Source organism: Idiotropiscis lumnitzeri, chromosome 1 (assembly GCF_059441095.1).
Source record: "Idiotropiscis lumnitzeri isolate Australia: NSW breed Sydney's pygmy pipehorse chromosome 1, RoL_Ilum_1.0, whole genome shotgun sequence".
In the NCBI taxonomy this organism is placed as follows: Eukaryota; Metazoa; Chordata; class Actinopteri; order Syngnathiformes; family Syngnathidae; genus Idiotropiscis; species Idiotropiscis lumnitzeri.
In genome coordinates, this window is record NC_142391.1 from 28,642,877 (window position 1) to 28,655,788 (window position 12,912).

General features: G+C 40.1%; 1 protein-coding gene across 1 annotated transcript; it reads right to left on the minus strand.

The window, feature by feature from the left end:
* Positions 1 to 4,358: 4,358 nt before the first annotated feature.
* On the minus strand, positions 4,359 to 12,561 carry psat1 (phosphoserine aminotransferase 1). The gene is made up of 9 exons (XM_088304991.1): positions 12,347 to 12,561; positions 10,756 to 10,816; positions 10,487 to 10,556; positions 9,201 to 9,406; positions 7,278 to 7,450; positions 6,898 to 7,067; positions 6,572 to 6,700; positions 5,645 to 5,782; positions 4,359 to 4,693 (listed from the first exon to the last, which is right to left on the minus strand). The coding sequence occupies exons 1-9, from the start codon at positions 12,410 to 12,412 to the stop codon at positions 4,591 to 4,593; spliced, it is 1,116 nt and encodes a 371-aa protein (XP_088161117.1). The 5' UTR covers positions 12,413 to 12,561; the 3' UTR covers positions 4,359 to 4,590.
* Positions 12,562 to 12,912: the final 351 nt, after the last annotated feature.

Genomic DNA, 12,912 nt, shown 5'->3' on the forward strand with positions numbered 1-12,912 from the left:
GAAAACTGAAAATCCGCGAAGTAGCGGCGCCCCTTCATAAATGCTTAAAAAAAACCTATACAGGTATACAGTATACCCCCATGTATACAGTACACCATATAGAATACAGGTAGAGAGAGAGAGAGTGAAATTCATGTTATAACAAAAAAAAATATATATTATTAAAACTTATTATTTTTTTATTCCCCAGCCATTATTTTTGTATTTATTCAATTACTTCTTTTTGTATTTATTTAATTACTTCGACTTTTACCTGCTGGTACGCCGTCCGGTGTGCCCTGTGAAATGAAAGGTGGCATTCTTCATTTATTTATTTATTTATTCATTCATAACTGACAGCCTCGCGCTCCGCTCGTGCCCCGGGCGGAAGGTGCTCCTCTTCGGCTTAACTGCCATGCACGCCGGCTGGAACTCTGGTACGGTCCGAACCGCGCGAAACGTTGCCACCAATCGTGTCCGGGGGAGCTTGCTCTTCTTCGTCCACTCTCCTCTTCGGCGCACGCCGGCCGTCTAACCGCTCCAGCGCCCCGTCGTGCCGCTCGGCGAAACTACAATGCCCCCGCGGAGCGGAGCGAATGGAGAACCCCAATCGTGCCCGGGCAAAAAAGTTTTTAATTTTTGAACATTTTTTTTAGACCCGCGAAGCACTGAACCCGTGAAAGGTGAACCGTGAAGTAGCGGGGTTTCACTGTATATCAATATATTTTATAAATAAATTTCCAGTCAGAAATTCTCATCAATTGTATATATTTATCACAACATAAGTACTGATCGAAATTGAATGCAAATAATTTCCTTATTAGTGCCATGAAAAAAATCTACAATAAATGGGGGAGTTGGTTACAAAAGATTCAAATTGGACAGGGATCTATTTTCGAAGACAGGCGCATATGTGCTCGGTTTAATCATCGCCATTTTTGTGCCGGGGTAAGTCACACTCAGACACACGATTGGGGTGGAAGTTGGTCTCCAAGTTACATCATCCCCAAGTGGAAATCTTGCAGTTCCTTAAAAATGTAAATCCCCCTTTCCGCTTCCGCCATGGAAAGCACGCACTTTTTCTTAGCTGAGGTTAAAGGGAATGAAGCAGAAGCTTCCATTGGCCGGGAATCAAGTCGGCTATGATGACTCTCACAACGGTACAAACGCTGATTTCTAACCGCGCTCGTCTACGAAAACATCAAAAGAAAGAAAACGCCATCGATGCGTACAGCTTGACTGCACTTTGCGCTAGGGACGAAAACAGGGCCCCAAGTCTTTATAAAAAGCTAGCGGATCTAGTACAGAACTTTGAGGAATACCACATTAAAGATAACGCAGAATGAAATTATGACACATCAAAGCACTACTGCGAGGAACAGAAAAAAGGTTTGAGTGACATATTGTATTAATATAAATTAGTTGTAGTCAAGGAAAAGACGAGGTTAATGACACCAATCTGGGTTAAAACGCAGTCACCGCGAGATCAAATAATCCCAATATATTTGTACAAGTGTGTAATGAGTGCAGTTAAACAGTCTCATGTGCTTAACGTGGCACGACTGAGTCAGTGGTGGCAAAATGACATCAGAACACTTCACTGATCAATGGCGCGTGGCTGCTAATTGACGATGCTCTAATTGTTGCGCTGTGATTTAGATAAATACTTGGACAAGTGAAGTGCTCTAATTATCCCAGGCGTGTTTGTGCCACCGCTTCACTTGAGATGGCTGCACAAGGAGACAAGCTAATTAGGAGCCATTTCCCTACTCCCAGCTCATTAATAACACACGGGCAATTAAAAGGAGCCACGGCGGAACGGGGTGCACGGGGTGCTAACGAGATTAGCCGCATGGAGCGATGGGTTTATTACAGAGACAGACACGCGCACACAGCAAAATACTGTAAGTCGGCGCTTTGAAGAAAATTGCCTTCTCGCAAGTCATCTGTTTATCTCATCACAAATAGTAATGGCTGGATTAAAGCGGTGATGAGATGAATGCCGGGAATGATTGCAGCTCGGTGTGCCCGTAATATGTCATCACTGGCCACAGTAGTAGGTGCACCTGCACAACATCTTCTGATATTGCATTCAAAAACTTCATCAGAAATGCTTTTACAAAGACCATAATGGTCAGTTCTGATTGCCTTATCGCTAATTTACATGTTTCTCACTGGTACAAAAATACAGTGGTCTTCCGCCATTGGTCTGTTCTCGCCCCGCCAAAAAATGTAATCTGTTTTTATTTTTAAAGAAATAAAATAGTACTATATTGTATTATACTTTATGAGAACAGAGTAGATAAAATGTAAAAGAATTTAACTGTTTGCGCAGCAATTAATTAACGCTGCAATTGATTGTGCTGCTCCTTCTGGTCTGCTCCAGAATGTTCTTCACGAGCCTGTGTGTCTTCATGAAGCAGCCTCCAGTTGTCACAGCGATTCTTGCACAACTAAACGCTGGTGGATTTCTGCAGCTACATTCTTCTAAAGGGCATGAAGCCCAATTTAGTTTATTTTTTTTTGTCATATCCAATATTTTCATGTAGCTATTCACAAAACAAAAACAAGTCCTGACCGAATGCCCACCTCTGATTTTGTTTGTTTTAACTGCAATAAGCTTGATGAGCACCTTGAGCCCCTCCCTTTGTGTGTGTGTGTGTGTGTGTGTGTCTTTCAGGGCTGACGAGACTGTGGTGCTGCGAGCAGGTGCAAGCAATTAACATCAAGAGTATTTAAACTGGGCCCTGGCTCCACTTCATCGCCAGATCAACACTCGCACTTACGAGTTTTTACGGCCAGCCAGTTTGCATTGCATACCCGTGTCTTTGTATCCTGACCTTGCCGTTCCGTGTTCCACAGATCGTTTGTCCTGAGCTCGTTGCTTACCAGCCAGGTACCCTGAAACCTCTCGGGTTGCTTTCATTGACCTGGGACTGCTCTCATTGGACTGCCAAACACCGGCTGCAGCTTTTGTTAAATAAAACCATCACCTTTTCCTACCAATCCCTCTCCCTCTCCCTCTTGGGTCCCCCACACACCCACCGACCTAAGAGTCATGGCCGGCAGATCTGCGAGAGATAGGGCTGCGCCACTGTAGGAGTGGTCACAGCTGACTTCAACTCTGGCTAATCAAGGCGGCTCCTATCATTCTTTTTAATGCAACGCACTAGACGCAATGCACTTTGTCCACGTGCACCCCATCGTTATGCTACCCAGGGTTTTTATTTAAAAAAAAAAAAAAAAAACACAATACTGTGATTCAGGAAAAGCATTGATAATGTCCTCCCATAATGTTCTTTAATGCACACTGTGAAGGGAAAAGTAGTTCATGGATGAATTTACAATTTAGTGGGCCCTTTCCCCCTCAAGCAGACTGCATGTACAGTATCTATAGAAAGCAGAGTTGTGTGTATCCGTGTTGTGAAATGGAGCGTATAAAAGGTGTCAGTCACAGTCGTAACTTTTCCCAGTGCAAGCATGTCGCTCTTGACAAGAGACTCAATCAGCAGCACTAAAGCCTGCCTCCGCTTCCCCGCCGGTTGGGGCCCGCTCCTTTGCTGCCACTGCAGGATGTAGAGGAGTCGTTTGATATTGTCTTCCCTGGTGTTTTTCATTACTGCCGCCTTACTGCAGCCTAACGCTGGATTTAGCTTTCACATGAGCGTGGCTCAACGACACACCGATCGCCACACAATCCCGTCACAACCTCCCATCTTCCACTCTAACCCCACTCGCCTTGCAAAGCCTCCCTGCTTAGTCTCGTCTTACACGTGCATATTTTTTTTTTTAGATGCAGGGTCAAAAACAATTTTTTTCAGAGGAAAATTACCCACCAGAGCATTGATATATCACCAATACATCCGATCCTATGAAGAAAATATCCAATTTTAGAAAATGATTCCAAATTATATATTTCTATTCATCTACCTGTCTATGCCAGTTATGTGCAGTGACAAGCTGATTAATGAAAAGACCTTGGCTCTAGAGCTGTAGCACTTCATCCTGCAGGACTGAACATGCCACGATCCAAAGAAATTCCAGGAAAAAAGTGATTGAAATCAATCAGTCTGGTCTCCAGCAAACCAATGTCAAGAGTCATTATTCAAAAATGGAGAAAACTGGGAACAGTGGCAAACCTTCACGACGAGGACAACTTCCTGTGATTGTCGATATTCTTATTCTATTATATTCTTACACTTTTAAATGGCCTAGTTAGTAACTTTCCTCACCTGCAAAACGTGGATCTGATCGTACTAGTCTGTTAGATTCGTGCCTTCACTTATCTTACTAAACAGCACCACCTGGAGGCCTATTCAACAAATGCATCTGTCTTTGTGTTTTAGCCTTTTTTCCTGAAAGCAACACTGAGACAAAAATGACACCAGAAAGAATTGTATTATGGGGGTTAAACATGTCAACAATTAATAATGGTATTTACATTAAAATCTCATGTGCGGATCAGCCGAGCGTGTGTGTGTGTGTGAGTATGTTACAACTGGTTAGTATCAAACAATCAATGTAATCTACATCCACCATTGGTCCAAAGCAACCACAATTTGAAGTGAGATTTTCTTTTTTTTTTTAGTGTAAGAGCTATCCCAGCCGGGCTCACTGGTGTTCCTTTAGGAATTCCTTCATGTACTTGGCCAAAGCTTCGGTGTCCTCCAGCGTAACAGCATTGTACAGAGAGGCACGCATACCCCCAACCGACCTGTAGGAGGAGACAAAACTGTTGTCACGGCCGCAGCAACGTCAGCACAAAAAATATTGTATACACTATAATAATAATAATAATAAATTAGATTTGGAAGTGCCTCCAGTAGTATGTGTAACAACAGCAGTGCCTCACCATAATTCGGTTCATTTTTGCAGGTTCGGTGGATTGTGGATTTTTTTTTACGTACTATTTTACTTTATAGCTGGACTTTTCTGTAAATATTTTTCCACACATACTTTGCAATTTTTTACGAACTTGAACAACTAATTGACACTGCATCCAAAACGGGTTAAATGTTATTTTTACCCCCATTTTTCAGTGGGTCTATTTCTCTCAAATAGTGTTCACAAACCTGCCGAAATCTAGGTTCTTCTTTGCAGAAACAATAAGACTGATAATGATTAAACAGCGTGATTAATGTCACATGACATGTGCAAACAGACACAGATACTCGGCCAACATGTTAATGCAGCTAATGAGTACATCGTTGTTGCATCAGATGGCTTAATTTTGTATTTGCAGGCTGCTGTGTGCTCACTAAAACATGTTACCCAACTTGATGTGAAGTGGACTAAAACAAGCGTCATTTGTTTAATTTTTTTGTCAATGTTGACACTCGCGCTTTGTCTAGTTAGCGTGCCAAGCTTAAGGTGAGCTGAGCAGCTGAATAACTGATCAAATAAACAAATCATATAATCTTTTGTTGTTGCTTAATACCGTCAACTAATAAATGTGCGTAAAATTGCATTCAAGATCGTGATGTTGTATTGATGATAATATTAACGATATTACTTATATAAATAATAAGCCTCAATTTCCCCATTGCCTTTCTCCAGGAATTACTTTCTTCTGGCTTCTGATGGGTAAAAATGTTTAGGGACACCTTGTTGTGTGGATATAACCTTCAAGTTAAGACACTACTGGTAACAGTGGCCAGATTCTAACCTGTGTCCCTTGAGGGAGATCATTCCAAGTTTGGATGCCCCATTGAGAAACTCCTTCTCCAAGGCATCGTCGCCCTCTTTCTTCCCAACACGGAAAGGTATATTCATGCGGCTTCGACAGGCCTCATCTACCGGACACCTAGTCAGTGGATCGGAAACAAATACATAAGGCAAATTGTCATTTTGACAGACATTTATTCATTTAAGTTTCCTTTGTGGCTTTTTTGGGTTGCACAACTTTACGGCCTACAGAGGAATGCCGAAGGTAAAGAAAAAAGGAAAAAATAAATCTATTAAAGCACACTGGCCAACTTCCAATTTGGCAAAAATATGCCCCAAATTCCAAATGTTGTGATTATAAAACCTTTATTAACATGTTTATTAAAATTTGGTTAGGTGAATAAGTGAAGAGAGTAAGCGGATCACTGTAATGCTTTGTGGCAGAAGAAAGCTTGAGAGCCATGGAGGTAAATTTGCGTACATTTTAACATCCACCTCATGTATGGGGTTGGTCAGCTCAATGTTTTATTGATTGTATCACTCATGGCTCTAAGACCTTTGAAAAAGAGTTCAATAAGATGATGTAACAGTAATTTTCTTATGTCAAGAATTAAAAGGTGTTTGTGTGGTCGGGGGCTCGGCGTGAGGGCAGATGTTGTCCACCATTTTAGTCAATGAAAGCGTAATAAATTTGAGATTTTTTTTTGGTGTATTAAATTAGTGACCAACCGTGATTTTTGGGGTGGTGTTGATGTTCGTGTGCGGTGATATATGATAGCAGTATGAGGTGTAACACCAAATTTAACAAAAAATGTTCCGGGAAGTTTTTTGATTTCCTAAATGTGAAGATACACCCCGACAGCAACAATATCTTGCTGTATCTGTTAATATTACATAAAATCATGTAAGCAATAACTTAACTACTTACACGTAGAAGCCATTGGAAGAGTTGATGATGTCATAAATCAAGTCCGACTTCCGCTTGTTGAGTACCTCCATGGCAGCTGCGCCGCCGTTTTTCTTGATCCACTCCAGAACCAGACACATGACGTAAATGCTGCGCAGGAAAAAGGCGGATTATGTGGAATTGAAAGCAAGCGAGTGTACAAGTGGTTAGAGTTCTGAGGCATCGGGTTCGAATCTGGGCTCCAGTCTTCCACTGCAGTGTTTAACGCGAGAATGTAAAACAGTCATTCTCACAAATGTGTTTGAAATACATTTTGTGTAAAATCGTTCATTTAAAGAATAAACTACCTGAAACAGGGTGGCGTGTTGTACAGGGAGTTCATCTCAGCCTGGACTTTGTAGTCCAGGATGATGGGACACTCTTTCTGGGCGTGGCCTATCAAGTCCTCACGCACAATGACCACGGTCACCCCAGCGCAGCCCACATTCTTCTGAGCACCGGCATAAATCAGACCAAACTACAAAGGAAAACACATCAGAATCACTTCCCACGGATCCAGACAGGCAGCTTTTGATCCAACTATTGATTTTTATGCTCCTCAATTGTGCAATCAAGTCACAACTTAGAATAATGTACAAAATGCATGCTTTAATTTGAAAGAGAAGTGGGGCAAAGTCACCAGTGCTCAACACTCTTCCGATTGGACTTATTTGTAGGATCTCCTCACCTTGGAAACGTCCACGGGACGTGACAGGAAGTTGGAGGACATGTCGCTGACGAGGGTCACACCGTTAGTCTCGGGCATGAAGTTGTATTCCACGCCGTGCACGGTCTCGTTACAACAGTAGTACACATACGACGCTGCCGGGTTCAGGCTCCAGCTGCCAGGCTCGGGGATTTCTGGAAAGAAACATTTCAAAGATGTTCAAATCACCTTCTACCTACTGTTTAGTAGGGTCGTTTCATACCACTTTTCTTTCAGGCCGATTCCGGTATGAGGAAGCAACTCTGGAATAGTGAATAGGAAATGCATGAAGAAAGTCATCATACAACCCAAATATAATACATTCATAAATTATAAACATACATTAACTTATACAAATCACATCTTAATGGGCAATATAAGAGGATGGACGTGGATTAAATTCAAAAGAGAAAAATGATGTCAACAATGCCGAACATATTCTGTGCATTAAGCATTAATGCAAACCATAACATACATAAAACTACAAAAATTTCATCAAAGGGACAAATAAGATGTCGATGGATGCAGTTCACTTAGAAAAGCACTCTTACCAATTGGTATCTGCCACCATTGGTATCAGTAAGTAGAAATACCTAAAAATAAGTCTGGCATCCATTGGTACTCGCCTATTATAGCCTATCTAATATTTATCCCTCGTTGAACAACTCACAGACATCAAAGTATCCAATTCACTATAGTTGATTTGTCACAAATATGTGCTTCATTTATTTTTCTGACATCTTACTTCCACAGCGTAAAATTCAAAACAGATATCTGTACTTTGTACTCCTGACGCGAAAGCTAAAGTCTAGTTGAGATATTGATTGATATTCTGAGGTCTTATAGGATGGAAAAAAACAGGGACAGCAGCAACATGGAAGAATGTGAACCCAAGACACATTAGCACAATGTGTCAACAACACATTCAGGGAGGCGCAAGATATTTCCCATCCAAGTGCTAAATGCAGAACCTGTCGCCTATTTGTTCTTCTCTTTTGGGTTGCAGAATGAAAGTGCAAGATAATTTTGACACTGAAGAAAGAAAATTGCTTATGTGCTGAGGCTTGTGGTTCCCTTGAAAGTTGCTTCATCTGGGTTTCATCAAATTTTACATTTCAATTTGCGATCTTTTTTTTGGGTCATTATTTTCCTCTTTTGATCAAGTGTTCAATGACACAGTGAAATGTCAGTGCAACATCGGGATAATGAAGAGAGAGGCACATTAGATCAACCATGAGGAAAGAGGGCCCGCATTCCAGTGTTTGATTGGCCAGCCAGGTTGGAAAACACTTTACACAACAGACTGCCCATAATGCCGCCGCATTTCGGTTTGGGTTGATTCTTACACCTCTCGTTTAATCGCCCTTCTGATTCAAATCACTTGAACATCTGAACTTTATATGGGGTTAATCAGAGCCACTTGAAATGGTGGCACATGTCTCTTTACGCTCATATAATGAGTTTGAATAACATTTAGTGGATGATGGAAGAATTAAATAGTAGTTTATATGCTTCGTCAATTTAACAAACCTCGATTTCTGTGAGTGAGTAAATATGTTAGGAGATTGAGATGATAAAACATCACTGTCAGTACTATATACTGTCATTCAGAGAATTTTTTGCTATGATTTGCAATTCTGCCGTGCAATCGCAGTTGAAGTTTACTGTCAAACTAAACATACAACACAGAGAATTATACATTGTGGAGATAAAATAACCTCATAGCTTAGCCGGAAGTTGGTTATCTTAAAGGCCGCTCCACACTAATCCGCCGTTGGAAAAAAAGCTCACTCGTTACCATCAGGAAAGGCTTTTCTATTATGAGGCATCACATTATTTAGCAGCATTTTTACATGTTACACATTCAAAGAGCAGCACTGAACACACCCAAATGCGTGCACTCACTTGTGTAACTATCCAGCTTCGGGTGTACTACGTTGACTTTGCCGTATTTCTCAGCCTCTTTGGCAGCCTTTGCCGACCACGTGCCCGTCACGATGTAGTCTGCGCATTTGTCCTCTTTCAGGCCCATCAGATTGAGGGCGATGCCGCTGAATTGTCCCGATGCGCCGCCCTGCAGGAACATCACCTTGTAGTTGTCCGGGATGTTTCTGTGGGCACGTCAACAGCACATTTTTGACATTTGCATTTGTGTGTGGATGGGTGTGTGAAAGCTCACGCTGACAGATTTTATACTAGAGGTGCAAGGATTAATCGATTATGAAATTGATCATTAATTTTGATAAGTAATGAATCATTTAGATACTTTTCTTCATTTAAAATGTTCCAAGTGTTCAGCATTTCAATGTCTCAATAGCAAATATCCGATTTCTGTAGTCCTCCATTAACGTAATTGTTCATCTCTGTGTTGAATCAAAATAAAACATTTATAGGCTTAAACTTCGGAAAACAGTTTTTGCTTATGATGCTACAGACCAAACCAGGAACTGAATCCTAAATAATTTATATTTGTGCCTTTTCTACGATGTCATTTGGAAATAATGTCATTTTAAAATAAAGGGATGGAAATTAAAATGCTTTATTTTATCCAATTTATAGATTAATTGTCAGATTAATTGAATATTAAAAATAATCATTAGTTACAGGCCTATGTCATTCTATACTTTTTATCCCTAAAGAACTAAAATGTACAGTAGAACAAAAAATAAAGTAAGCCTATATCATTCTATAATTTTTAACACTAAAGAAATAAAATGTACAGAAGAACAAAAAAAGTAAGCCTGAATAATAGTTTGTTATGATTTGTTGTTGAATATATTATTAATTGTATTTAATGAAAAAAACAGGACTTGAGATTTTTCAATTACGTGAATACTAATGACTAATGATATAGTAATACACTTATAATCAAAGTAAAAATAGTGTTCAAAACCGTAACATTAAGTATCATTTTTATTAATAAACTATACACGTTTGTCAACATTATTAATAAACCTTATTTTATTAAGTCTTCCTTTTACATTTGTCAACATCATTATCAGCAATTTGCAATTATATCGGTCAACATAAACTTTATTTTAAAATCCAAAAAATTATCTTCACTTCTGAAATTGAAAACTGGATTTTATGACCTTTATGAACCAAACATAACATAAAAATATGTAAATTTGTCAACATTATTGCTATGATCACATATGTCTTTGATGTACATTTGCCACATTTTTACTTACAGCAACTCTCGCAGAAGGCGTTCCGATTTGTTTATAATTTGGGTGAATTCTGGCGATCTGTGGCTCATTTCTAGAGGGAACAAAAGCAATTTCAGTGTAAATGAATTCATCAACATCAAATCTTCTCATCTGTATTCATCATAAGACGAAAAAATACAAAAGACCACAAAAAAGCATTAGAAGTGAAAGAGTTTCTTGTTACAGATCACATATGAAACCCACATGAGCAGTGAAGAAAAGTATATGAAAAACGGTGCATGTCTTCTTACCTAGAACACTGATCCCAAAGCCACTGTAGTTGACGAGCTCCTGTTGGACTTGAAGCAGCACCTGCAACATGTGTCAAAATAAAATAGGCCATGAACACATAATGACGGTCAAATTGTTTACAAGACACAGTAAGGCTACACATTGGAGTCTGGCTGATACCAGATGTTTCGGTGCCTTAGTTGATAATACTATGGGCTGGGTGAAACTTTTACATATCAAACACATGAGTATAGAGTAGTATTTGTAAGTATTTTACAAAGATAAAAAAACTGTCTGTGAAAATGTAAATAAAGAACTGTAAAAAAAATATATAAAAATCTAGAGTTATAATAATAATAATACGGACAGGGACAGTCAAGGTAAATCGGCAAGGTCTGCATAAGCTAGATAACGATTCTGATCATTTGAAGGGACACAGGCCCGCGAGGAACAGGATTGAAGACTCCTGGACCAAATTAAAACTGAACCATGGCTGCAGAAACACAATTAACACAAAAAAAGAGGAGGGCACAGTGCAATTACAGGGAGACCGCGTGTGACCCCGGGACTTTTTTTTTTTTTTTTGCTGTAAAGTGTAATTTCACATCCACTATGGAAGGTGGCAGTGGCACTTTCATTTATTATTTTTTTTAATTTTATAATCTTTTCAGTTTCTGACTAAAAAACATTGTTAATAAAGGTAGCTTTTATGTTGTCTTTCATTTTAATTAGGAAACAATATTATTTGCAGGGTGGCACAATGGCTTCAGAGGTGCAGGGTTCGGTTCTGGCCTTCCTGTGAGGAGTTTGCATGTTCTCCCTGTGGCTGTGGGTTTTCTCTGGGTACTCCGGTTTCCTCCCACATTCCAAAAGCATGCATGATAGGTTAATCAAACACACTAAATCGGCCCTAGGTTGTTTGTCTTTGCCATGCGATTGGCTGGCAACCAGGTCAGGGTGTACCCTAACTCCTGCCCAAAGACATCTGGGATCAGGTCCAGCGCCCTCGGAAGGAGAAGCAGATTGGATAATGGATGGATGGATGTTCTTTAGAGGACTATCGATTTTACGAACAAATTATGTTTCCTCGAGGGATTACTGTTCTTACATCATATCTCCAGAAAACGAGTCGTGCAAGTCATGTGGAAACAACCCGAATGTGCATTTGGCTGACGGATCAGAGCGTTTCCACATGAATGAAAAGGAGGCAGGCTGATGCAACTCAGCTGCATGTTTTCAGCTTGTTGCTGAGCGATGCTAAAGTATCCACTGCTGTTCATTCATTCAATCACGAGAAACCTTTTTTCCTACTTTAATAAAAACAGGAAGCACAGACATTCTGTGTGCACAATTCGAAAAACCACACGCAAATTAGCAGATAACACATTAGTATATCCTGATTGCATATAATTCACTTACTTACCTCGCCTCTTTGTGTACTGTTCTGCTTGTTTAATGTTTACTTATTTTTACAATTGTTTTTATCCTGTACAATGTCCCTAAGGGTCTTGTCTTGCAAGGCGTCCAGAAATAACATTTATAATTATTCTTGTAGGGCTGTATGCGTTTCCTAATTGCGATAATAAACGATAGCAATAAGCTACAACTTACCGGCGGCGGGAGTTTAGCGGGCCCGGCTCCGAAGTTGATGATTTTCTGGTTGAATTGAGGCTCCATGTTGATTAAAAAAAAGGCCACCAAAACGAGAGAGAAATGTGGAGAAAGAGAACGAAAGTAGTCGCGACGTGGATGTCTTTCCTCAAACTGAGGCTGCTCTCCTCCTCCGCCACTCAATCGAGTTGACGTCACGCAGCAAGGTTGAGCGTGCTGCGTTCAAGACAGTATGTTACCTTGTGATGCATTTAATAACACGGGCGTGGATTCGGACTTTCGGGCACGGATTCCAGGAAATTGCTAAACAAAATCTTAACCGTAATAAAGACTTATTTCTTTAGAAAAGACAGTAACTCTAAAAAGAAAACGTTTAAAAATATTATTTCCCTAAACTGAGCATCACTGTATTGAATTGAATTGTGTTTTTTAGGTGATTATTGTATTTTTTTGTGTGTTTTATTGTCATTAGGGGAAAAAATAATTTCTCATGCTCTCCTCCTCCGCCACTCAATCGAGTTGACGTCACGCAGCAAGGTTGAGCGTGCTGCGTTCAAGACAGTATG